The sequence below is a fragment of the Tasmannia lanceolata genome, unplaced genomic scaffold (genome assembly GCF_043159265.1).
Source record: "Tasmannia lanceolata isolate RefF3 unplaced genomic scaffold, GAP_Taslan_0.1 ptg000002l, whole genome shotgun sequence".
Lineage (NCBI taxonomy): Eukaryota > Viridiplantae > Streptophyta > Magnoliopsida > Canellales > Winteraceae > Tasmannia > Tasmannia lanceolata.
The window spans coordinates 17,274,967-17,300,306 of record NW_027518679.1 but is presented as its reverse complement, the minus strand read 5'-3'; the positions used below and the strand labels follow the sequence as shown (position 1 = coordinate 17,300,306).

The window sequence follows — 25,340 nt, the reverse complement described above, 5'->3', positions numbered from 1 at the left end:
GCAAAATTCCGGCCGGAACGGGCAGAATTCCCTGTTTCGGCCGGAACGGTCTGGAAAGGCGGAAAAAATTCAAAAAAAGTACTAAAATGCTATTAAGGCCGTTGGGGAGAATATTTTACAGATTTGCCCTCGTTTTATGACCGTTTTATAATTGTTGGGAGGGCGTTTTTTGTCTTTTTCAAAAAAAAATTGAAAAAAATAAATAAATATCCCAAAAATTACAGAAATGCCATTATAGCTGTTGGGGACTGTTTTTTCAACTTCTACCCTCATTTTATGACCGTTTTATAAATGTTGGGAGGGCACTTTGCGTCATTTTTCACCCCAAAAGCTATAAATAGCCCTCTAATCATTGTTTTTCACAACTCATTTCCTCTTCAAATCTTCTCCTACAACTACAACTCTTTTATCTCCTACACTACACTACATACAACTACATCTACTTCTCCAACAACTACAAAGATCATCTCAAAGGCTTTTATTATTCCAATTCCAACCAATTCCACTACAAGCTCAAGAAGATCAAAGGCTTTTTTTATCTCCTACAACAACAAGCTCTAGTATACTAAAGACAAGGGCTTCTCTTCTACAACTTAAGGCTTTTTCAACTTTTTCTCTCATCCAAAAGGCGTAAAGAAAGTTAAAGCTTTATTTGATTTAATTTCCTTTCATTCCTTATTCTCTTTCTCTCCATTTCAACTTAAAATATAAGTTCTTCTTGAGGAGCCTCATCTATTGGTTCCGCACCCGCTAGATCGGATGACCCGGCATGAGCTTATTACCTAGTAATTCCGGGTCAAAAAATTGTGTTAAATGCACCTTTTGTGAAAAACTCATAAAGGGTGGAGGTATAACCTGGTTTAAAGAACATTTAGCGGGTGTTCCTGGAGATATAGCGGCATGTAAAAAAGTCAATGCCGATGTAAAATGGAGAATGGCACAAATGTTAGGCGAAATGAGAAAAGAAAGGGCTAGGAAAAGTGTATCAAGGGCAGAGGTGGGTAGTTTTATGCCGCACTAGATGAAGAAGATGTGGAGGAGGGGGAGGGGGATGCGGACGACGAACCGATGGGACCACCTCAGCCTAGGAATAAGGGAAAAGCAGTTGTTGTAGAACCGAGTGGGGCAAAGAGGAAAAAGAAGGGTCTTGTAGGGGGGTTAAGAGATTTCTTTGCATCACGAACAACCCCTGGATCCCAGCCAAGCGTTAAGAGTGCTTTGGCAATAAAAGAAACACTTGATCGGGCAAATATGGCAGTTGGCATGCTTTGCTATGATACCAACCTGCCTTTCAATGTTGCTAATTCACCATATTGGCAGCCAATGTTCGATGCCATAAATGCAGTAGGCTCAATTTATAAGGCGCCTTCTTTCACGATTTACGGGGGGAGGGGGGGGGGGGTTATTGAAGAAAACTGTAGAAGATGTAGACAATTACTTGGGGGAAGTTAAGAATTCATGGAAAACTAGTGGCTATAGCATTATGGCCGATGGATGGACAGACACCAAACAACGTGCCTTAATTAACTTTTTGGTGTACTGTCCTAAAGGAGTAGTTTTCCTTAAATCTGTTAATGCATCTAGCGTAGTGAAGAATGCTGAGGCATTGTTTGCAATTTTTGATGAGATTGTGTTGGAGGTATGTCCGGAAAATGTGGTGCAGTTTATAACTGATAGTGAGCCAAGTTATAAAGCTGCTGGGAAGAAGTTAGAAATCAAATATGCCACATTCTTCTGGACTCCGTGTGCAGCCCATTGTTTAGACCTGATTTTAGAGCACTTGGGAAAATCAGATGTGTTTCCTCTCATAGGAAACACAATTGACAGGGCTCGGAAGATTACGAGGTTTATTTAGAACCACGCACCTCTATTGAACTTGATGAGACAGAAATTCACGGGTGGGAGGGACTTGTGTCGTCCTGCATGGACTAGATTTGCTACCAATTTCATTAGCATACAAAGTCTGGTGCTTCATAGGAAAGCCCTACAACAGATGTTCGTGTCTGATGAGTATGCTGCTAGTAGGTATATTCGACATGGATTGAGTGAAGAGATCGTGAGTACAGTGTTGGATAAACAATTTTGGGACAACTGCAAGCATATTCTAAACATAAGCGAACCATTGGTGAGGGTGCTGCGTTTGGTAGACCGGCAAGACAAACCAGCAATGGGTTACATATATGAGGCCATGGATAGGGCCAAAGAAAACATCAAGGCTAGGCTAAAGAACAAGAAGTCAGATGATGCTCCCATCTGGAGGATTATTGACCAAAGATGGGACAAACAGATTCACAGTCCCCTCCATGCAGCGGGATACTTTCTTAACCCTGCTCTCTTTTTCAGTCCTACATTCTCCAAGCATCATGAAGTCACCCGAGTTTTGATTGAATGTATTAATCGACTAGTACCTGATGAAGTTACGCAGGACACCATCACCAGTCAGATTGAGAACTACCAAGAGTCCACGGGCATGTTTCAATGAAGATGGCAATCCGCAACCGAGGCAGATTGGGACCAGGTATATTGGTTTGTTCATTTAATTAAGTATATTTTATTTAAAATTTACACAAGTAAATGCTTAACTATTATTGTTTACTTTACAGTTGCATGGTGGAACCAGTTTGGAAATGACGTCCCGGACTTACAAAGTTTCGCCGTCAGAATTCTCAGCCAAACATGTAGTGCTACTGGATATGAAAGGAACTGGAGCACTTTCGAGCACATCCACTAGGCAAAAAGAAACAGGTTGGAGCACCAGAGGTTGAATGACTTGGTATTTGTCCATAACAACCTCAAGTTTCGAGAAAATGTATGCTACTTAATTGAATTGGAATTAATTTTCTCATATTTCACCACGTGTCTTTAAATTTTAAGTATTACTTACTAATTTATGTTGGACATTCTTTTCAGGGACTTAAACAGAAGATCTTCTACCACTAGCGACGCACTGAGTATAGATCACATAGATGTTATGATGGATTGGGTTGCGGAAGATGAAGATGTCATTCTGACACCAGACGACATTGGATGGGAAAATATTGAAGCGCCTTCTAGAGTTGATGTGGCCGACGACGAGGACTAGGACGCAAACCTTGAGGACACTCCTCCAAGACGTGGTGGTGAGGGAGATGATGAGGGCTACCAATCGGTTGAGTATGATGATCCTCAACCAGATTCACCACCATTTTGATTTAGATTTAGAGAAGATATGAGATGTGGTTGGCACTATGTATTTGGCTTTTGTTCTTCTATGTTCTACTTTTTTATGTCTTAGTTGTATTAAACTTTGGTTTTTAAGTAATAAAGATGTCTTTTAGTTCATTTAAGTGTTTCTTATATTTTTCTAACAATTTCTAATTTTTTTGGATTTGTTTCATATTTTTAACTATTTTTTCGAGTGGAACGGAAAGTTTCGACCAGAACGCCGAACGAAACGGCCGAAACACCGGAACATTCCGTTTCGGTAGCCAAAACGGAACGGCGACCGGAACGAAATTTATAACTAAGCCGTACACCCAACTCCTCCAATCTTCAAAGGGAACAAACCCTTTCTGCATGAAGCCTTGCCAAAGGGTCACACCTTCTTACAATGATTCACCTCTGTTAACTGGCCAAATCGAAAACCCTCAAATACAAATGAAGAAATAGAAAATGAAAAGAACTCTCTTGCCTCTTGGTAGGCGGATTACAAACAATAAAGCTCTCAAAAGTCTTCAATGAATAGATACAAATGTAAAGCCTATGGAGATCCTCTTGATAAAATGTGAAAATACAAGTTCAAAGAGGAACAATCTTTGATTTTAAAGTTTAAGCTCACAAAAATAGGATTTGATCTTGCAAAAGGTTGTTTAGAAAAGTTTTTATGATGTGTGTATAGCCCATTTAAAAATATGACCGTTTGGGGGTAAAACTGTAATAAACAGGGTTGAAAAAGTCAACCTGCTAGAGCCCCAACGGCTAGTTTGCTCGACCGTAGCGGTCGCCTGCCCCTATCAGGCGCCTTTTTTATTTTCAAATTTTATTTCATCGCGATCGACCGGCCCCATGGCGGTCACCCGGAGAGGGCTTCCTGTCCGCTCGAAAATTCGGCTCAAAAACCTATCCGCGGTCGACCGACCCACGGAGGTCGCCGGCCCAAACCCATGTCAGAATGTTCTGTTTCAACAGAACTTTTTCCGAGGTCGCCCGGCTTACCCCGGTCTTTTCTCACAAGTGCTGGATTTCCAGCCTTGCTTCCGTGGTCGCCCGGGAGACCCCCGGGAGACCGGCCTTGGTTAAAATTCCATTTTAACTTATAAGTTTCAGGGATTTTAGGCCATGGTCTTTGGGCTTAAGTCCTAGGTTTTCAAACACATTTTTGGGTGTGTTAATAGTTTCCAAAGACATAAAAAGTTAGGTTTGAAAACCATTTGAAAACCTTTTGAAAGTGCATTTTACATCTAAACAAGAGGACTCCAAAATACATTCTAAAAGTAAAAGGACCTTGAGTCTTCTTGAATTGGTTGGCTCATTTGCACTTTCTTAGACTTCTTCGGCTTGTGAGTGAACTTCTTGAACTCGTTCTAGCTCTTGTGACCTCCTCCAATCTTTAATACATGTTGAATGGTACATGAGGTGTCACCATAGCATGTTCAACTCCAAGCTCTTTCTTAACACTTGCTAGGAACTTGTGGAATCTTCATCTTCGAGTTTCTTTGACTTGATCGTCTCCAAATAGAGATGTCTTCACTGTATGTGCAAGCTCTTAGTTCCTTTGCTTCTTGATCCACAAGTCATGTGTTGAGAAGAGTTGTGTAATGGCGATTATGACATGAAAATCCCGTTACAACACAACACCTCAAAGCAACACATTAGTCCATAAATGCTAATCAATTTGAGTTTGCTAGCATCAAAACAAGAAGGTAAGGTGAATGATTAGACCCATGGGAACCCTTGGGCTTACATTCTTCCCCTTTTTTATGACGGCAAACAAATTGATTAGGGAGGTACGAGATAACAAGACTAGGATAAATAATAGGGCAATGCTCCCCCTCACTATATGCACAAGTATAAAATGATAATGTAAAGCATATGGTGCATATACAATGTGGACTACCTAATCAATCCTAAAACTCTCCCCCTTTTGGGAACAACAAAAAGGTACGGATCAACAAGTGAAAGTGTAAGTGGGATGTCAAGATGAATAGCTTATATAAGCTATTTGTATAGTATATGATATGACAATGAAGCTCATATGACGCTTATCAAAATGGAAAACAAAGTACAATGCATGATAAGCCCCCCTTTTTTATTTATTTTGATCTAAGATTTTGCAAGTTTAGCACAAGTATGGGGGCAATAAACCATGTGAGCACATCACAATGGTCTATATAAACATGAATAAGAAACCATTTTGCTCTCCCCCTATGAATTTGTCAGAGGCCCTAGGTGAAACCTATGTGATACGGCATGATAGGGCACTATGGTTGAAAGGGGAAGAATGTAAGCCCAAGTCGCTTACATTCATATAAGGGTTCTCTTGTCGAAATGCAGACAAGTCTCTTCCAGAGTATGGATATACTCTGAACTATAATATAATTTTCGAGTTCGCAAGTCGCTTCCCCTAGAATGCAAGAGCTCGCCCTGACTATGTGCAAGAATACTAAATGTAACAGTGTAAGGCACATAGGATAATTGATTTGAGGCTATCACCAATGGTCAAACTGAGGTCGTTAACCGTAGTCTGGGTGATTTGTTGAGATGTCTGGTAGGTGATCATATAGGTATGTAGGATCTTTTATTACCGACTGCCAAGTTCGCTTACCATGGTTTTATTAATCGGACAACTGGAAAGAGTCCCTTCGAGAGTGTTCATGGTGTCAACTCTCGTCAGCCCATTGATCTCATTCCATTACCCCCTCATGCTAGGTCATCCAAGTCAACCGATTTCTTTGCTCAGCACATCCGTGACCTACATGCTGATATACATCATAGGATTGCTATGAGTAATGTTGACTATAAACTAGCCGCTGATGTACATCGTAGGAATCTTGAATTTAATGAAGGCGACTATGTTATAGTTCATGTATGTCTTGAGCGTTACACTCGTCATTCTTTCAAAATTTGCATGTGTTAGCCCAAGGGTTCAACAAGCGCTCCTAATCGATTGTTTTGATGATTAACAAACTCAATTTGTTGTAAAATGCTTGTTTATACTAATGACTTTCAATGTTTAAGTGATCATGTTTCAAGCACAAGCAACCTCAAGCGTGTACCTCAAAGGCCTAATCATTTAGTGATCAAGACTAAGTCAAAGACATGAAGATATCAATGGCAAAGCGAAGCAAAATCAAGGCCAGATCCAAGTTCCCCAAAGGCAAAGTCAAAATGCAAGGACAAAGTGAAATCAAGGAAGGAGATCGCTCCAAGCGCCAAAGCTATGCATACACGGATCAAAGGAGTTGATCAAATCGAAGATAAAGCCTCTTAAATAGCCAACGAAATGAAGATCAAAAGGACACTTAGAATGTGTAAGGTCCCACAATTTGTATTTCAATTTCAAGGCACAAAAATAGGACTAAAATAATCCTAAAAATGGACCACACATGCATGTGCATACCATGGTGGTGTTCATACATATTTGAACCCACATGGCATCACAAACTATGCAAGAAAATCAAAGTTCCGGAGGCCAAGCAAAATGCAAAACAGATTGGTCAAATTACAGTTCCAGGTGCCTCCACGGAACTCCGTGGGTTCTTACGGAGCTTCGTGCACAGAGCTTCCTGGAGCAACCTGTCCGAAAAAATAAAATGCATAACGGTCACTACGGAACTCCGTGGCATGCCTCCGTACTAGCCATTATAGACCTTAAAAAGGCTATATTTTTGTTTCCACTATATATATGGGTCTCTAGGCTTTCAAAGGAGTTTCTTAAGGACTCATATAACACTCCTTGACTATCATACAAGCTGAGAGTCCTCTTGAAACTACAAATCACTCTCCCCTTCTCTCTTGTGCCTTGACTTTAGATTGTTCTTGAGAGACCTTAGGGCTTTTACTTGTTCATCTTTTCTTGAGTGAGAGTGAGTGTTATTTACTTGTAATCAGCCTACTCAGAGGCAAGTGTGCTACATCCTTTCTTTTCTTCATTGTACTTGGCAACAAAGGGCGCCGTAGTTAAGACCCTTGGAGCTTGGAAGCTCGGATTGTATTTGGCAACAAAGGGCGCCGTAGTTAAGACCCTTGGAGCTTGGAAGAAGATTCTAATGGAATCCTCAAGGAGACAAACTTGAGAAGAGTGGAGTAGGCCTTGGGTTTAAGACCGAACCACTATAAAAACTCTTGTGTCAAGCCTCTTGTGTCTTCCTCTCTTCTCTTGTGGTAAGTGCTCCACTCTTGTCGTTGAATCTCTTTCTTTATCTTTTCAATTAAACTAAAACTAGTGCAAGCAAAGTTTTTAAATCTTTAAAATTTCAAAAGACACCCAATTCACCCCCCTCTTGGATTGCTAAGTGGAATTTCAGCATACTTGAGCCACTGGACCTGTAACGACCCGGTTTTTTGCTGCACGGATCGCTACGGACAACAAAACATATTTATTCCTATAATTACACAGCGGAAGGTGGGGATCTACACACATAGCCCAAGAACTTTTTCTCTCCGCTTCCGGTGTGGGACCAACACACCCTACTTGAGGAGATACAGCTTTGATACCAACTGTAACTACCCGGGTTTTTACTGCACGGATCGCTACGGGCAACAACACATTTATTCCTGTAATTACACAGCGGAAGGTTAAAGTACATCCTGAATTTACAAAAATCCCGAGTATGACATATTTAAAATCTTTTTACATCGGAGGAGATTGACTAGGGTCATCATTTCCGTATTTCCTCAAGTTGCTTTCACACTTCTCATAACTAAGGTTCCTCATTGACAAATACTCCCGCATCGAAATTTTCAAATCCTTGTGGGAAAAAGTGGGTTAGGAGAGTAGGTTTATAAAAGCTTCGACAAGTAGCTGAAATCAATAATAAGAGAAATTCAATAAAAATATGCAGTATTTTATATAGAACATAATGTGAATTTAAAACTAATACTAATATGATTTTTTTTATAGAAACAATTTAACCAGATAGTAAAATTGTGAGATCCCACATCAGAAAGGGAGGAAAAGTTACTGGGCTATATATGTGGATTTCCCCCTTCCCTATGTAGATGTGTTTTCAGCATCTCCAAGGGGCGGGCCCTGCGAAGTGGGTCAGGCACTGTTAGTATTGCTGGAAAACAAAACCGAGGAGGGTAGATGACCCAAAACTGGACAATATCTACACAGTGGGGTCGGGTCGTGACATAATGGTATCAGAGCGGGACCACCCATCCAATACGGTGTGCCAGTGAGGACGCTGGGCCCTAAGGGGGCTGGATTATGAGATCCCACATCGGAAAGGGAGGAAAAGTTACTAGGCTATATATATGGATTTCCCCCTTCCCTATGTAGACGCGTTTTCAGCTTCTCCAAGGGGCGGGCCCCGCGGAGTGGGTCAGGCACGGTTAGTGCTGCTGGAAAACAAAACCGGGGAGGGTAGATGACCCAGAGCCGGACAATATCTACACAGTGGGGTCGGGGTGTGAGGAACCAGACAATATCAGAGCCACCAGATTTAGTCTGCGAGGAACCTGGCTACAAGAGTCTTGGGTATGTCTCAGGAAAGGGGTTAGATAGCTGAAACATAGACCATAGATCGAGCTTGAAATATATCTAATCCTCGATGTGTTCGTCTTATAGATGCAGAATGTAACCATTGCTTGTTGTTACGATTAGGGTAGAACCATTTTCTCCTGAGAGTATGGAGAGAGGAATTTCGGGGACGAAATTCTTTTAAGAGGGGTAGAATGTAATACCCGGTAAAAATAACAGTTATTATGCTTAAAAACTCTTCACATGTTACTATTCCCCTAATTTTTTCCTATAAATAGAGCAACCAGGAAGAGAAAAGGAAGAAGAAGAAAGAGACGAGAGGAAAAGGCTAGGAGAATCACTTCTCCCTGATCGTTGTCATCTTCAAGGTCAAGCATCTTCAAATTCCCACTTCTCAGGTTTGATAAGGCAGGTGATAGTTAGACTCGACTGGTATCTTTTCTCAATAAAAGTGATGGGGATATGATTATATGTTGTTTTATTGAAATATTTCTTATCTGTTTTACTTCGAATATTCATTGTTTACAGTCGGAAAATATCAAATCATATTTGTTTCAAAATGATGAAATGTGTTTCATTTTGGAAAATGAAATGTAATGTTGGATTTCATATGCACGAAAAGTTTGAACGAAATGAGAAATGAAATAAATGGAAGAGGTAAATGTACGATAGTCTCTCTCGTGTGACGTATTTGTACCTCTGAGCCGTCGACTTACCCAAAAGCGGAAGCGGACAATACGAGGGTGAGGCGGATCGTTACAGGAAACTTCAGAAATAGAAACAATTGGAAACTACTGGGCTTTAAATTGTTTGTTTTACTATCTGGTTAAATTATTTCTATAAAAAAATACTATTAGTATTAGTTTTAAATTCACATTATGTTCTATACAAAATACTGCATATTTTTATAGAACTGTCTCTTATTATTGATTTCAGCTACTTGTCGAAGTTTCTATGTACCTGCTCTCCTAACCCACTTTTTCCCACCAGGATTTGAAAATTTGGATGTGGGAGTATTTGTCAATGAGGAACCTTAGTTATGAGAAGTGTGAAATCAACTTAAGGAAATACATAAATGATGAACCTAGTCAATCTTCTCAGATGTAAAAAGGTTTTAAATATGTCATACTTGGGATTTTTATAAATTCATGATGTACTTTAACCTTCCGCTGTGTAATTACAGGAATAAATATGTTTTGTTGCCCGTAGCGATCCGTGCAGTAAAAATCCAGGTTGTTACAAAAACAAACCATTTAAAATCTAATAGTTCTATTTCTGAAGTTTCTTGTAACGATCTGCCTCACCCTCGTATTGTCCACTTTGGACTTTGCCCACTTCCGCTTTTGGGTAAGTCGACGGCTCAGAGGTACAAACACGTCACACAAGAGAGACTATCGTACATTTACCTCTTCCATTTCTTTCATTTCTCATTTTCGTTCAAACTTTTCGTGCATATGAAATCCAACATTTTATTTCATTTTTCAGAATGAAACACATTTCATCATTTTGAAATAAATATGATTTGATATTTTCCAAATGTAAACAATTAATATTCAAAGTAAAACAGATAAGAAATATCTGAATAAAACAACATATAATCATATCCCCATCCCTTTCATTGAGAAAATATACCAGTCGAGTCTAGCTATCACCTGCCTTATCAAACCTGAGAAGTGGGAATTTGAAGATGCTTAACCTTGAAGATGACAACGATCAGGAAGAAGTGATTCTCCTAGCCTTTTCCTCTCTTCTCTTTCTTCTTCCTTTTCTCTTCATGGCTGCTCTATTTATAGGAAAAAATGAGGGGAAAAGTAACATGTGAATAGTTTTTATGCATAATAATTGTTATCTTTATCGGGTATTACAGGACCTTTTCGTATTCTTTGTAAGTACGACCCTAATGCATATTTAATGGACTTACCTGCTAAAATGAATATTAGTATCGTATTCAATGTCGAAGATCTTGTCACATATCGAGATGCTTGTTGTGTTCATAAGTACGACCCTTCGCCAACCGATGTCGCCATTCGCGATGCTTGTTGTGTTCGCAAAATGACCCAGAAATCTTTACAAAGCCCAGAAGAGTCCCAGGTCGTTGGAAAATTTGCAAGAAGTTCGAGAGAAATTCTTTGACAATAAGTAGGTTGCTAAGGTACACTTCTTCTACATTGAATTCGTGACTCATGTTTATATTTGCAGAAACATTAATAAATTTGCAAAGGATCCAATCAAACCTGTCCAATCGACAAAATTTGTTCCATTCCCTTAAAACCCATTTCACTCTGAAATTTTACGCAACCCCTTTGGGTGCACAAACTTTAATTAGTTTTCATTAATTTCCTGCTTCCTTGTAATGCATTAGTGTAGTTTTTGTTTATTTATTTATTATATTTTGTGTCGTATATCAGCACCCTTGCTTAACCTTTGTTCATGAACATACACACCCCCGATCCCAAACAAAAATGGAAGACCATATTCAATCCCTTGAAGATAACATGAACACTCTCAGGACATCGGTTGAACAAATCCATGAGGCAGTTTGACGATAGCAGTGGGCAAGCGGCCTATAGAAAGTCAGCTGGATGAAAAGTCTAGTCCTCACTTGGATGGGCATGAGCTCTAGGATAGTCAACCCCACACTCCTTTAAGAGCTACGGCCAAACAGGTAGGCATCCTTCCCAATCCACAAAGACCTTGCCCCACTCAGAGAGGATCCACTGGTAGAGAGAGTGATGTGCACGATAATGGTCCCACCCAGTTGGCAACCTCCGTCGTGTGGACTTCGATGAAGCTAAGTTTTTCCCTGAAGATAACCTTGATATTCATCTCCCGCCACCACTACCTCAAGGTAGGTTTCCAGATAGAAGTTTCCTACCCCGTCCTCAAAGACATCTCCATGGCCCGCCTAGGCACTACCACTTTGAGCCCATAGATATCACTAATAAGGTCAAGATTGACACTCCTAGTTTCGATGTTAGGTTGGACCCCAATGTTTTCATGGATTGGCTAGCTGACTTAGAGGATTACTTTGAGTAGTATGACATGTCTGACTACCACAATGTGCGGTTTGCTAAAATGAAGTCAGTGGAGTCTGGCAAGAAGTGTTGGCAAGCGTCTAGAGGAATCTAGAGCGTTCAGGGGAGCCACCGATTTTATCGTGGGATGAGATGAAGACTAAGTTGAAAGAGAAGTACCTTCCCTCATGCTATAAGCAACAGTTGTTGAACCAGTGGCTGAACAAAGGTTTTAAAATTCGGTTTTGGTCGGTACGGAAATGGAAACATTTCAGTTTCGGTGGAAATCTTGTAAAATCACAGAAACATATGCAAAGGGAGAAATTTTTAAATCTTTTACAAAAATTCTATGAAACTTTGGGAAATGCTAGAATAACCACAAATACATACTTAGAAACCATCACATAATCAAAAAGGCCAACTATAATGGCTTGATCACATTGAATACCTAGTGACATGCGTTTTCGCACTTGTCAACTGGAAAGTCAACAAAGAAGTACAAAGCCATCAATAATGGCTTAATCACATTGAATACCTAGTCACATCCGTTGTCGCACATGCCTGGAACAGTAAAGTCAATAAAGAAGTACAGTATAATTAAGTATAAGAAAGTGTAATAAAGTGTGGAGGGCCCATAACTCAAATGTGCTAGGATCGAAATGTTAATGTGAGAGAGAGAAAAGAAAACTATGAGGACACCACCCAAGTTGTAGAGCTAGAGGTAGAGAATAGGAAAGAAAGAATAGAAGGAGAAGGTAGGGAAGAAGAAAATGGAGAAGGCGGAGTTTGTGGGTTATGCTGTCTAACCCTACGAGTCGCATAAAATTGCTTATGGGTTCTAACCTTAGTTATTAATTCCATTCCGTTCCGGCAGGAACAGACCAGAATTCCGGTTCCAGACCGGAATTCCGCTTCATGACCGGATTCCGGAACAGAATGGGCATATTTTCCGTTCCGGCCAGAATTCCGCCGAATTCCCTGTTCCGGCCGGAATGGTCTGGAAAGGCGGAAAAAATTCAAAAAATTTACTAAAATGCTATTAAGGCCGTTGGGGAGTGTATTTTACAGATTTGCCCTCGTTTTATAGTTATTGGGAGGGCATTCTTCGTCTTTTTCCAAAAAAAATAGAAACAAAATAAAGAAAAATCAAAAAAATTACATAAATTCATTTATGGCTGTTGGGGAGTGTATTTTACACATTTGCCCTCATTTTGTGACCATTTTATAGTTGTTAGGAGGGCATTTTTCGTCCTTTTGCAAAAAAATTGAAAAAAATAAATAAAAATCCCAAAAATTACAGAAATGCCATTATAGCTGTTGGGGACTGTTTTTTACACTTTTACCCTCATTTTATGACCGTTTTATAGATTTTGGGAGGGCATTTTGCGTCATTTTTCACCCCAAAAGCTATAAATAGCCCTCTAACCATTGTTTTTTCACAACTCATTTCCTCTTCAAATCTTCTGCTACAACTACAACTCTTTTATCTCCAACACTACACTACATACAACTACATCTACTTCTCCTACAACTACAAAGATCATCTCAAAGGCTTTTATTATTCCAATTCCAACCAATTCCACTACAAGCTCAAGAAGATCAAAGGCTTTTTTTATCTCCTACAACAACAAGCTCTACTATACTAAAGACAAGGGCTTCTCTTCTACAACCTAAGGCTTTTTCAACTTTTTCTCTCATCCAAAAGGCGTAAAGAAAGTTAAAGCTTTATTTGATTTAATTTCCTTTCATTCCTTATTCTCTTTCTCTCAATTTCAACTTAAAATATGAGTTCTTCTTGAGGAGCCTCATCTATTGGTTCCGCACCCGCTAGATCGGATGACCGGGCATGGGCTTATGGCCTAGTAATTCCGGGTCAAAAATCTGTGTTAAATGCACCTTTTTGTGAAAAACACATAAAGGGTGGAGGTATAATCCGGTTTAAAGAACATCTAGCGGGTGTTCCTGGCGATGTAGCGGCATGTAAAAAAGTCAATGCCGATGTAGAATGGAGAATGGTATAAATGTTAGGCGAAATGAGAAAAGAAAAGACTAGGAAAAGTGTATCAAGGGCAGAGGTGGGTAGTTTTTATGCCGCACCAGAAGAAGAAGATGTGGAGGAGGGGGAGGGGGATGAGGACGACGAACCGGTGGCACCACCTCAGCCTAGGAATAAGGGGAAAGCAGTTGTTGTAGAACCGAGTGGGGCAAAGAGGAAAAAGAAGGGTCTTGTAGGGGGGTTAAGAGATTTCTTTGCATCACGAACAACTCCTGGATCCCAGCCAAGCATTAAGAGTGCTTTGGCAACAAAAGAAACACTTGATCGGGCAAATATGGCAGTTGGCATGCTTTGCTATGATGCCAACCTGCCTTTCAATGTTGCTAATTCACCATATTGGCAGCCAATGTTTGATGCCATAAATGCAGTAGGCTTAGGTTATAAGGCGCCTTCTTTTCATGATTTTTCGGGGGGGGGGGGGGGGATATTGAAGAAAACTGTAGAAGATATAAACAACTACTTGGGGGAAGTTAGGAAACCAAGTGGTTGTAGCATTATGGCCGATGGATGGACAGACACCAAACAACGTGCCTTAATTAACTTTTCGGTGTACTGTCCTAAAGGAGTAGTTTTCCTTAAATATGTTAATGCATCTGGCGTAGTGAAGAATGTTGCGGCATTGTTTGCAATTTTTGATGAGATTGTTTTGGAGGTAGGTCCGGAAAATGTGGTGCAGTTTATAACTGATAGTGAGCCAAGTTATAAAGCTGCTGGGAAGAAGTTAGAAATCAAATATGCCACATTCTTTTGGACTCCGTGTGCAGCCCATTGTTTAGACCTGATTTTCAAGCACTTGGGCAAACCAGATGTGTTTCCTCTCATAGGAAGCACAATTGATAGGGCTCGGAAGATTACGAGGTTTATCTACAACCACGCAGCTCTATTGAACTTGATGAGACAGAAATTCACGGGTGGGAGGGACTTGTGTCGTCCTACGTGGACTAAATTTGCTACCAATTTCATTAGTATACAAAGTCTGGTGCTTCATAGGAAAGCCCTACAACAGATGTTCGTGTCTGATGAGTATGCTGCTAGTAGGTATATTCGACATGGATTGAGTGAAGAGATCGTGAGTACAGCGTTGGATAAACAATTTTGGGACAACTACAAGCATATTCTAACCATCAGCGAGCCATTGGTGAGGGTGCTACGTTTGGTAGACCGGCAAGACAAACCAGCAATGGGTTACATATATGAGGCCATGGATATGGCCAAAGTAAACATCAAGGCTAGGCTAAAGAACAAGAAGTCAGATTATGCTCCCATCTGGAGGATTATTGACCAACGATGGGACAAACAGCTTCACAGTCCTCTTCATGCAGCGGGATACTTTCTTAACCCTGCTCTCTTTTTCAGTCCTACATTCTCCAAGCATCATGAAGTCACCCGAGGTTTGATTGAATGTATTAATCGACTAGTACCTGATGAAGTTACGTAGGACACCATCACCAGTCAGATTGAGAACTATTGGGAGTCCACGGGCATTTTTGCAATGAAGATGGCAATCCGCAAACGAGGCAGATTGGGACCAAGAATATTGGTTTGTTCATTTAATTAAGTATATTTTATTTAAAATTTCCACAAGTAAATACATAACTATTATTGTTTACTTTACAGTTGCATGGTGGAACCAGTTTGGAAATGACGTCCCGGACTTACAGAGTTTCGCCGTCAGAATTCTTAGCCAAACCTGTAGTGCTACTGGATGTGAAAGGAACTGGAGCACTTTCGAACACATCCACTAGGCAAAAAGAAACAGGTTGGAGCACCAGAGGTTGAATGACTTGGTATTTGTCCATTACAACCTCAAGTTTCTAGAAAAGTATGCTACTTAATTGAATTGGAATTAATTTTCTCATATTTTACCACGTGCCTTTAAATTTTAAGTATTACTTACTAATTTATGTTAGACATTCTTTTCAGGGACTTAAACAGAAGATCTTCTACCACTAGCGACCCACTGAGTATAGATCACCTAGATGTTATGATGGATTGGGTTGCGGAAGATAAAGATGTCATTCTGACATCAGACGACATTGGATGGGAAAATATTGAAGCGCCTTCTAGAGTTGAAGCGGCCGACGACGAGGACGAGGATGCAAACCTTGAGGACACTCCTCCAAGAGGTGGTGGTGATGGCGATGATGAGGGCTACCAGCCGGTTGAGTATGATGATCCTCAACCAGATTCACCACAAATTTGATTTAGATTTAGAGATGATATGAGATGTGGTTGGCACTATGTATTTGGCTTTTGTTATTTTATGTTCTACTTTTTTATGTCTTAGTTGTATTAAACTTTGTTTTTTAAGTAATAAAGATGTCTTTTAGTTCATTTAAGTGTTTCTTATATTTTTCTAACAATTTCTAATTTTTTTGGATTTTGTTCATATTTTTAACTATTTTTTTCGACCGGAACGGAAAGTTTCAACTGGAACGTCGAACGAAACGGCCGAAACACCGGAACGTTCCGTTCCGGTAGCCAAAACGGAACGGCGACCGGAACGGAATTTATAACTAAGGTTCTAACCCATTATGATGGGCCTCATCCTAATCTCATGAATAATATAAAAACTACATAACAACCCTGTCTCTTAACAAATCTTACGTTAAAACTGTTAATTTTCGATATAAAGACAAAAATTCGTCATTGCTGGCTAGTGCATGCATATATGTGTAGTGTATCTAGGCTATGCTGATATAGCAAAATGTGTGCAAGTGGAGCCCACCCATGTCAGAAGTACTTCATTAAAGACAATTCTTACTATTTCTTATCTTTCTACAATGGGAAAAAAGAAAATTATCATAAGGTACATGCCTTGCCTGATAGGGCACTCCAGCACCTTGCCAGGAGTTTACTTTTAATCAATCCATTGGTGTAGAGATCAATGGCTCAGCCAATGGCATGCACACACACAGACACATATATATAGAGAGAGTATAATATACACCAATTGCTGCTATTCATGCCAGATTTATCACCATGCCCACATGATCACTGATGAAAACAATAAAATCTCAAGGAACTATATGCTCTGTTATCATCTAATATTTTATCAGCTAAACTTCAACATCCTAAGTTCAAAATATGTACAACTTACAAGAAAGACAATCAATTTATTTATAACACTAATTATGTTCAAGACATCAGAGAATACAGATTCCTCATAGCTAATTTGAAAAAAAATAATAAAAAGAACAGCACTAGACAGAACTACAAACTTATCAAAGTATTTAAACAACTCATATCTTAAAAATTAAATGAGAAAGCAATTTAACCAATTAGAACTATGTATTAGGAAATGTACAGTATATCTTCTTACTTTCTTCAACGACTCCTATTCTATATTTCTATATATCTAATATTTTTTAATACAGAATAGAGGCTCTGACTCAACAGTAGTGGAGCAGGCAGATTCAATAGCCTCTACACAGTTTTAATTTTCAACCAAAATCCGAAATTTTGGCCGAAATATTTCCGTTTCGGTCCGAAACCGAAAGTACATTGAATCGGATTTTTACATGATTTCCCTTAAAGTTCATTTTTCATCCTTATTTACAAAATTTCTACTGAAATGTTAAAGATTTCCACTGAAATTTAAAGACTTCCACTGAAATTACTGAAATTCCACCGAAATGGCTGAAATTTCCACCGAAATTTTATACATTTCGGTGGGAATTTTTTTAAAAAATGAAATTTTTGTCAAAATTTTAAATGATTTCAGCCCACTGAAACCGAAATATTTCAGTTTCAGGGGTGGCCGAACCGACATTTAAAACCTTGCCTCTACAATGAGTTGAAAAAATGCAATTTCAGAAGCATGAAATATCACCATCCAAATGAGAATTTTGCTCTTGCTCCATGGATGAGATGCATGGTGAAAAACAAAGGTGGACTGTCGCATCATGAACGCGTTCCTCCTTGCTACAAAGAACAAACAAAATTAAGAATATTCAGCAGACATGTTGCACTACAGCTACATAGAATGCCGCTTCACATATTTACAATGGCTTCCTAAGTCTTCAAGAAGTATAGTAGATATCTTATAAAATATATTGAACTGTATTTGATATAAGTTGGAGCATAAAATGCATTGCAGATCTCTTTACTTGCACACTTATCAGGTTTTATATTAAATCTTAGTTTTTCCCACGTTTGCTACTCCCAGAATCACATCTCCATCAATGATATTACAAAAAGAAGCAAAGGATGGAAATTAGAATCAAAAGTTGTATATGAGTACACTAGCGAAAGGCACATGCTAGAAACATGTAAAAAGCCTCACAACCAACTAATTGACTTGAACTTATATCAACTGAAGATAATAATTAATCAAATCAGTCAAATGACAATCAGTTATATTAATTAGACAAACATAGAAATAAAATACAGAAAAAAACCTCCTTGGCTGAGATACTCAGAGAAAACATGAGAAGAAGCCTATAAGGGAAATGCAGCCCACAGGAGGTACATCTTCCCAGTGCTCACAAGCGAAGATGACTCTGACAAGGAAATATAGCTGCTAGATGAAGAAAAGCACCTAAGTACTACAAGTAGATTTCACCAATCAGAGCTAGACCGCTTCATAATTAAAAAAAAAAAAAAAAAAAAAACCACTATAAGATAATGCTAATGACAATGACCGTAGAGAAATTTAATTTGTAAGTTCAACATAACATGCGTTCATCAAAATGGATGAAAGCCATCTAGTCAGGATAAGAAAGAAGTCTTGACCCAAACCCTAATACCCTACACAGCAACTCATTTAGTGCTCAACAGAGTAAAATACTCTTGCCCAAACCCTAATACCCTATACAGCAACTAATTTAGAGCTCAACAGAGTAAAATACCCATGACTTGGAATAAGCTATTGAATCTCTTCAGTGCAAGATCATCCTCTACAAATACAGATAATATAATTCTCTTAATACTATCACTCACCATGCAACCCTTCACTTGTTGTTGGGTTTCCTTGGTTTTCCCATTTCCTCCAACTGTAGATCTGCACAAAGAGGAAACAGAAACTCAACTATATGTTCAAGAAGATGACTGACTTTGAAGCCTTCTACAAAGTAGCTAAGCTCTAGAAATGCCTATGCCCTGTTTGGTTGAGATTGTGTCAACCGATTGTGAGCCCCCCAACCGATTATTGGACTAAACATTACATTAATTTCGAGTCCAATAATAGGTTGGAAGGCTCACAATCGGTTGTCACAATCTCAAACGAACAGGGCCCAAATGTGGACGGAGAATGCACCTTGACCATAGACAGAACAACCGTGATGCAACTGTACAACACATGAGTGATTGCAAGGAGAAATAAGAAACGGTGAAGCTGCTGAAGACTCTCGAATGAAACAAATGGTTGGTGACCCTACAAAGCAAAGCAGTTCAGCTTATCTACCACAATTCCAATCACCTCTAACATGATCAAGGCCATGTTCGTTTCAGATTATGACAACCAATTGTGAGTGCTAAACTGATTATTGGACTCAAATTTAAACGCAATTTTGAGTCCAATAATAGGTTTGGCACTCACAATCAGTTGCCATAATCTTAAACGAACAGGGCCTAAACATGAAGAAAAATCCAATTATCCAATCCAGATAGAAGGTTACCTCATTACATAGGTGGGGAGACATATTTGTCTGTCTTTGAGGATAACCAGTCTGATTCAAAGGGTACAGACCAGTACCTGAGATACCAGTAACTGCAAAATCGCCCTCCACACAAGGATAGAAACGGCTACTGAAAAGAGATGATTTGACACAAATCTGAGAGATCCGTCTCGCCCATTGACCCAACATCAAAGATATAAGCCCCAACAACATAAGCTCTTCACCAACAGAAAACCAATTCCATATCAGCAAAATCTCAAACCGCTCATTTAAGCACTTGAAGACTAACATCATAACCTCACCTTCCTTCATCTTCTCAAGAGAAGCCAGAAGAGCCTTCCTCCTCGTCATCTTCAACCACTGCAAAGTACGCAACAATAAACAGGTGCTAATATTTCGATTCCGGCTGCTATCAAAACGAAATCCACTTGGTTTCGGAAAAATACAAGATTCCTCCCGAAATTTAGGGATTTCATTCGGGGCCGTTTGGATACACGGATTTTAGAATCCAGGATTTACTCAAAATTGTAGATGAGAGACAAGAGATTATAGAAGAGAGACAAGAGAAGAAGTGGACCAGCCGTCGTTTTCTGATTTCTCGCCCTTCTTTCCGTCAGCAAGAGCTTAGCAGATCATCCCATATTTCCAGGTTTTCAAAATCTCAGGATGCGGGAGAGATTTCTAAAACCTGGACTTCTTACTTAAAATCCAAGAAATACTGTCAGACAGCATACAGCAGCCTGATCATGAACCCTCATTTACATTGTTTTCAAACTAAAACCAGGATTCTAAAATCCGCATATCGGCCCATAATGTTTCGGGTCAAAATATGCGAAACATGCAACTTTTCAGATTAAAAAAACTAAGGCATTTAGGCAAAAACCCTGACAAAAATCGACCCTCGCAGGGAGAAAAAAAAAAGAAGAAATGGGATTTCTCTAAGACATTTCTAAAAAAAGGACAAATAACAAAACCAAGAATTAGTGGTAAAGAATCTTATTTGGATTCGAGAACGAAACCGAAATTTAAAACCTTGAGAACAGATAAATCAGTCAATGGCGAGGAACACCACATTACCTTCCCAAATCGATATATTGATCTTTCAACCACGAAACAAACAGCAACCATCACTGTGGTCACTGTAGCAACAGACCATGTTGGAGTCTCGGCCAGGGATCTCTGTTCACCCAAATTCATCTCCATTTCTTACATTAAACCCATAAAATTTCAGACCAACATTCTCCCTAATTTAGAATTTATGGATTCTCGAAACCCAAAACCCATTATACAGATAAAAAAGCCAGGTAGAATCAACAGAAAGAGCTAATGGAGAAGCAAAGAAACAGACCCATAATAGAGAAAAATAAAACATATTTTATACTCTTTGTTCCTTTTTTTTAACCATCTAAACAAACCCATGTAGAAATGCATCGAAGTTCCTCCGATTTTTGTCTCCTTCTTGGATTTCAAAATCAGCACATGCAAACGACTCAAAATCCGACAAATGGGAGTTTCCCACATTATTTAAATAGTCTAGAGATAAATCTTTCACAACAAATATCTCTATGAGTTTAATGCAAAAAAGGAGAGCTTTCTTATACAAGGTGGGTGGAAGCAATGCATATCTCGTGAGGCCTTCCAACAGCAAATCCTTTTTTTTTTGGTATCCGTATTCTGCTCCAATTAATCTTGTTTTGCGAGTACAAGTGAATGAGAAGAAAAGAGAAAGTGATGGTGTTGGACGATCAACCAAGGAGTCCCGCCATGTTTGCCCTTTCAGATTTCTTTCTAAATGAAGGGCATTTTCTAATCCTTTGACCACCAAAATCGGTCATTTGTAATTACGATTATTTTTTATAAGATTATTTTAATAAGGTTATTTTAAGATAATCATAACAGCACTTTGCCATGTGATGAATTTTTTTTTTATATGCTGAAAACTGAGCTGGGAATACATAGGTTCAAAGTCTGTTTGGTGGCGCTATATTCCTGGTTTTGGAACAAAACTTGGCTTCGTAACAGTTTGGTGGAAGTTACTCCAGTTCCCTCTAGTAGCAAGGGGGTGTGGAAATATCAAATCCATGGCTACTTTTTATTTTCAAAAGGACTTGATATTTCCACACCCCTTGCTATTACACTATTAGCAAGGGGTCCTTCCTCCAAACGGATATGAAGCCAAGTTTTATTCCAGGTTTTGTGGGGGGGTTTTAGTTGGTGTTGGGGGTAAAACCGGGTATCAACCACATTCTGACAGGTGGCCGCAGACCCACAAAAACCCCGAACAATTGCCGCCACATGGCAGAGTGAGCCAGTCCGAGACGAATGATGCATCTCTGTCCAACACGCATCTCCGGTCAACATGGAATTCGGAGGTCATGCGCCACCCCTTCAACCAATCGGCCACCGCCATGAAGTCCCTTGGACAGTGCAACATCAATACCAATCATCATACAACCATGCAACGTCCCATTGCCAATCATGTCTTTCAGTGCAATGACTGGACTAGCCAGCGGCACCGATACACGCATTAACTAATGCCAGTGATCACCATGGCGTCATATACTATAGCCCCCAAGTCACGGAACCTCTGCTTGTAAAAGAGAAACCCACACATTTCAAGCAAAGGGTTCGAATGCTACCACCCAAGTACGTGAAGCCTATCATTCAGAGCAACACTTTCATCACGCTTAGCTCCATATGTTGCCTCAAATGACTTGAGTGTCGAAGGGTTTCAGCGGAATTCCGACTTCGGGCATTCCTAACCTCTTTTGCTTGAAGATCGCCTGTAGACACCCCCATTTTCCAACGCATTAAAAAGCAAAAGATTCGGTAGTATGATCAAGTTTTGAATTCGTATTCAGCATTAGATTAGGCATCCATGCATTTTAGGGTAGATTTCATTTCATTATGAGAGTTTTGAAGTTGATTCGTGATCCTGAAGGTCTCTAGGGGGTTCCTTTGGCCTCTGGAAGATGAAAGTTCAAGCTTCCAAGCAAATGAAAAAACCTGTTATTTTTAGAATTTTCAGGGTTTCCCTCATTTTTGCCTATTTTGCACTGCAGGGGTATTTTGTTCATTCTCGATGTGTCTCATTTGACCCCCGAGTTATATTTGAGAAATCTTGAGTGATTTTACAAATTTTGAAAAAGCTGCTATTTTTAGAATTTCTCAGAATTTTTCCTAGTCTCGCCAAATTCTAGTACCTCGGGGTAATTTGGTCTTTTCTTGTGTATTTCTTTTGATCTCTGAAATATGTCTGAGAGATTATGAATGATTTCCTGAATTTTGGAAAACCTGCTAAATTTAGAATTTCTCAGGAGTTTCGCTTAATTTGGAAATTCTAAGTGTTGAGGGCATTTTGGGTATTTTCAGGGGATACCAAATGATTCTGTTTAATATTGCTCACCGAAAGGACCCAATTTTAAAAGTTTCTATTTTTGAAGTTTGACCACAAAGACTTTCCATTTTTAATTTTTCCCTTTAGGGGTGGACCAATCTGAGGGTATTTTGGTCGCATTTGGATGTCTAACAGTTAAGTAGGGGCATTTTGGTCCGAAAAGTTATTTCCCAAAAAGGATGGTCCGATCATGTGTGAGGGATGCACCATAAATGTCAAATGGGTTGGGTCCATATATAGAATGTTGAATTTAGAAAGATTTTATTGATTTTTTACGGAAAAACCCGAAACCCGTGTGAAATGGCCCATTGGGCTAAAGCCCGCAAAGATGGAGCTCATGTGGGTTCACCCATATGGGTCAACCACCATGGTGGGCGGCCCACATGGTTGACCCACATGAGTTGAGCACCCAACCTTGATGATGTCACAATGGTGACATCATATTTGTTAAAAGAAAAATAAAAAGAATAAAAAATGAAAAGAAGGAAAGAAGGAAGAGATGAATGATTGCTTAAAAAAGTTTTCTTCCAAAGAAGCAATGTGGAATGAGAATAACATGTCTTGATTGACAAGAAATTAAGATTTGAATCAAATCCAATTTGGAAACAAGAAAGAAAGAAAGCAAGAAGGGAAAATTAGAAACAAGCCAAAAAGGGAGCTCTCACATTGGAAATTACTATTTCTCTCTTAACCCTAACTTTTTTTGTATAAAAATCAAAGCAAACAATCCAATCCAAAAAAAAGGAGGAAAAAAATCCAAATTCGTCCATTTTCTCTCTCCTCCCAAGAAAAAAAAATTTATTTTCTCTCTTGAAGTGTGTTCATATATCTCAAGTGTTCTTCACAAAAGAAATTCTTGAATTCCTTTTTCTTCTTCAACAAATCACAGATCAAGGATCTTTGGGGTGTTCTTTGGGTCTTCTTCATCATATAAAAGGGTGCGACAAAGCGTATACCTCGGATCTACGCACCCTAGAGACAAGGAGCGCGATCAACGGTAGGATCTTTATCTTTGTAATATCAAAAGTAGAAAAGCATGCTAGGGTTTTACTTTTGGTATATCAAATCAATGATTTTTTCATAGAAATTTCAGTATGTTATAATATAGATTACAAGTTTTCAAAATTCAAAATTTCACCAAATAATTAAACTTCCTCCATTTAATAATGATTTTCTTTCGTTTTTTATTCAATATGAATTTCAATCGGATTATCAAAGCAAGTGTTAAAAAACGTGGGTTTATTTAAATAATGATATTTTTTGGAATTTCTATAAAATAAAATACTACTGGAAACTTAATTTCCAACCGTGGTTCGGCCATTTTATTTTTCATTCTATTTTTCAAAGAATAACCCCGAAAAGGGTTATTTCTTGATGAATGGAGCCAAAAGTATATCAAATCATGTTAAAATTTAGTGAGAGTTTGTTTACAGTAGTTTTACAAGGTTTTTAGATCACCCAAAAATTTTCATATTTTTTGGAGTTTGTTTAATCGGATTATTAATTATTTTAAATTTTGGCTATTTTTAATAAATACCAAATCGTTTTAAAAATTGATGAAACTTTTCAGAATTAAAGCCTAATAATAAATGGAAATTTCCATTGAAAAATATTTCAAAAAAAATATGGTTTTTACTGTTTTCTAATCGCTTCCCCGTTTTACGTGTCATAATTCTTTTTCTTATTAAATTAATATATTTTCAAAAAATTTCTTTACAAACCAGTAACTTTGGTTACTGGAATGTTAGATAAATATTCTCAACTAATTTTGCAAAGATTTGATAAGGTTTTACAATTTATTTTAATAAACGGGTTTTAACGCCTATGAAACAAATTGATCTCTTATATTTAAAAACCAATTTTATGGAGGAGATTTAAGTTTTAAATTTTAAAGTTTTGACAATAAATTCTATAATCTATTATATATCTACTGGAATTTTTCATTTGATTTTAGGATACCATTAGGTTTGCTTTTTAAGTAATTCTTTGGTTTTATTTGATTTTTGTGTGAATTTAAATGGCCATCAAATCATCATAAAAATTCATGAAAGTCATAAAGTAGTCTAATCTCATGATTATCTTTATACTGTAAGAGTTTAAGTTGATATGAAATTGATATGCTATAGGTTACTGTGTTAATCTATAATCTGATTTGAATTTTGAAAAATCGGACATTGATATCTAATTTTAATGATAATTCATGCAATTTTTTCAGTAAGCTTTAATCATCTATATATTTATTTTGTAAAAGTTTGGAGTAATTTAAAAGTGATATGATATAGGTTACTGTGTTAATCCATAATCTGATTTGGATTTTGAAAAATCATAAATTAATAGCAACTTAATATAAAAATCTATGAATGTTTTCCAGTAAGCTATATTCATTCTTATCTTGTTACTGTAGAAATTTCAATTTATTTTGAATTTATTTGCAATGAGTTCATTTGTAAAATCATTCATGTGATCTAAAATTGATAAAATCTATTAAAAATTGAAATTAACCAAAATCATTATGAAAACTTCCATTGAACCTTAAATTTCTGTCACGTATTCATTCCTTAAGCTGCTAAAA

General features: G+C 38.3%; 1 protein-coding gene across 2 annotated transcripts in view; it reads right to left on the bottom strand.

The window, feature by feature from the left end:
* The window catches only part of MLO4 (Seven transmembrane MLO family protein), a 48,014-nt gene extending 26,876 nt beyond the window's left edge, over positions 1-21,138 (bottom strand). Inside the window, exons 1-6 of one of the 2 annotated variants that reach the window (XM_077384668.1) lie at positions 20,449-21,138; positions 19,674-19,731; positions 19,372-19,589; positions 19,011-19,127; positions 18,695-18,755; positions 17,586-17,677 (exon numbers count right to left, since the gene is read on the bottom strand). In XM_077384668.1, the coding sequence (XP_077240783.1) occupies positions 17,586-17,677; positions 18,695-18,755; positions 19,011-19,127; positions 19,372-19,589; positions 19,674-19,731; positions 20,449-20,574 (672 nt within the window). In that variant the 5' untranslated portion in view covers positions 20,575-21,138. The remainder of the gene's footprint in view (positions 1-17,585; positions 17,678-18,694; positions 18,756-19,010; positions 19,128-19,371; positions 19,590-19,673; positions 19,732-20,448) is intronic. The other variant, XM_077384588.1, reaches the window with a different exon arrangement.
* Between the last annotated feature and the right edge of the window lie 4,202 nt (positions 21,139-25,340).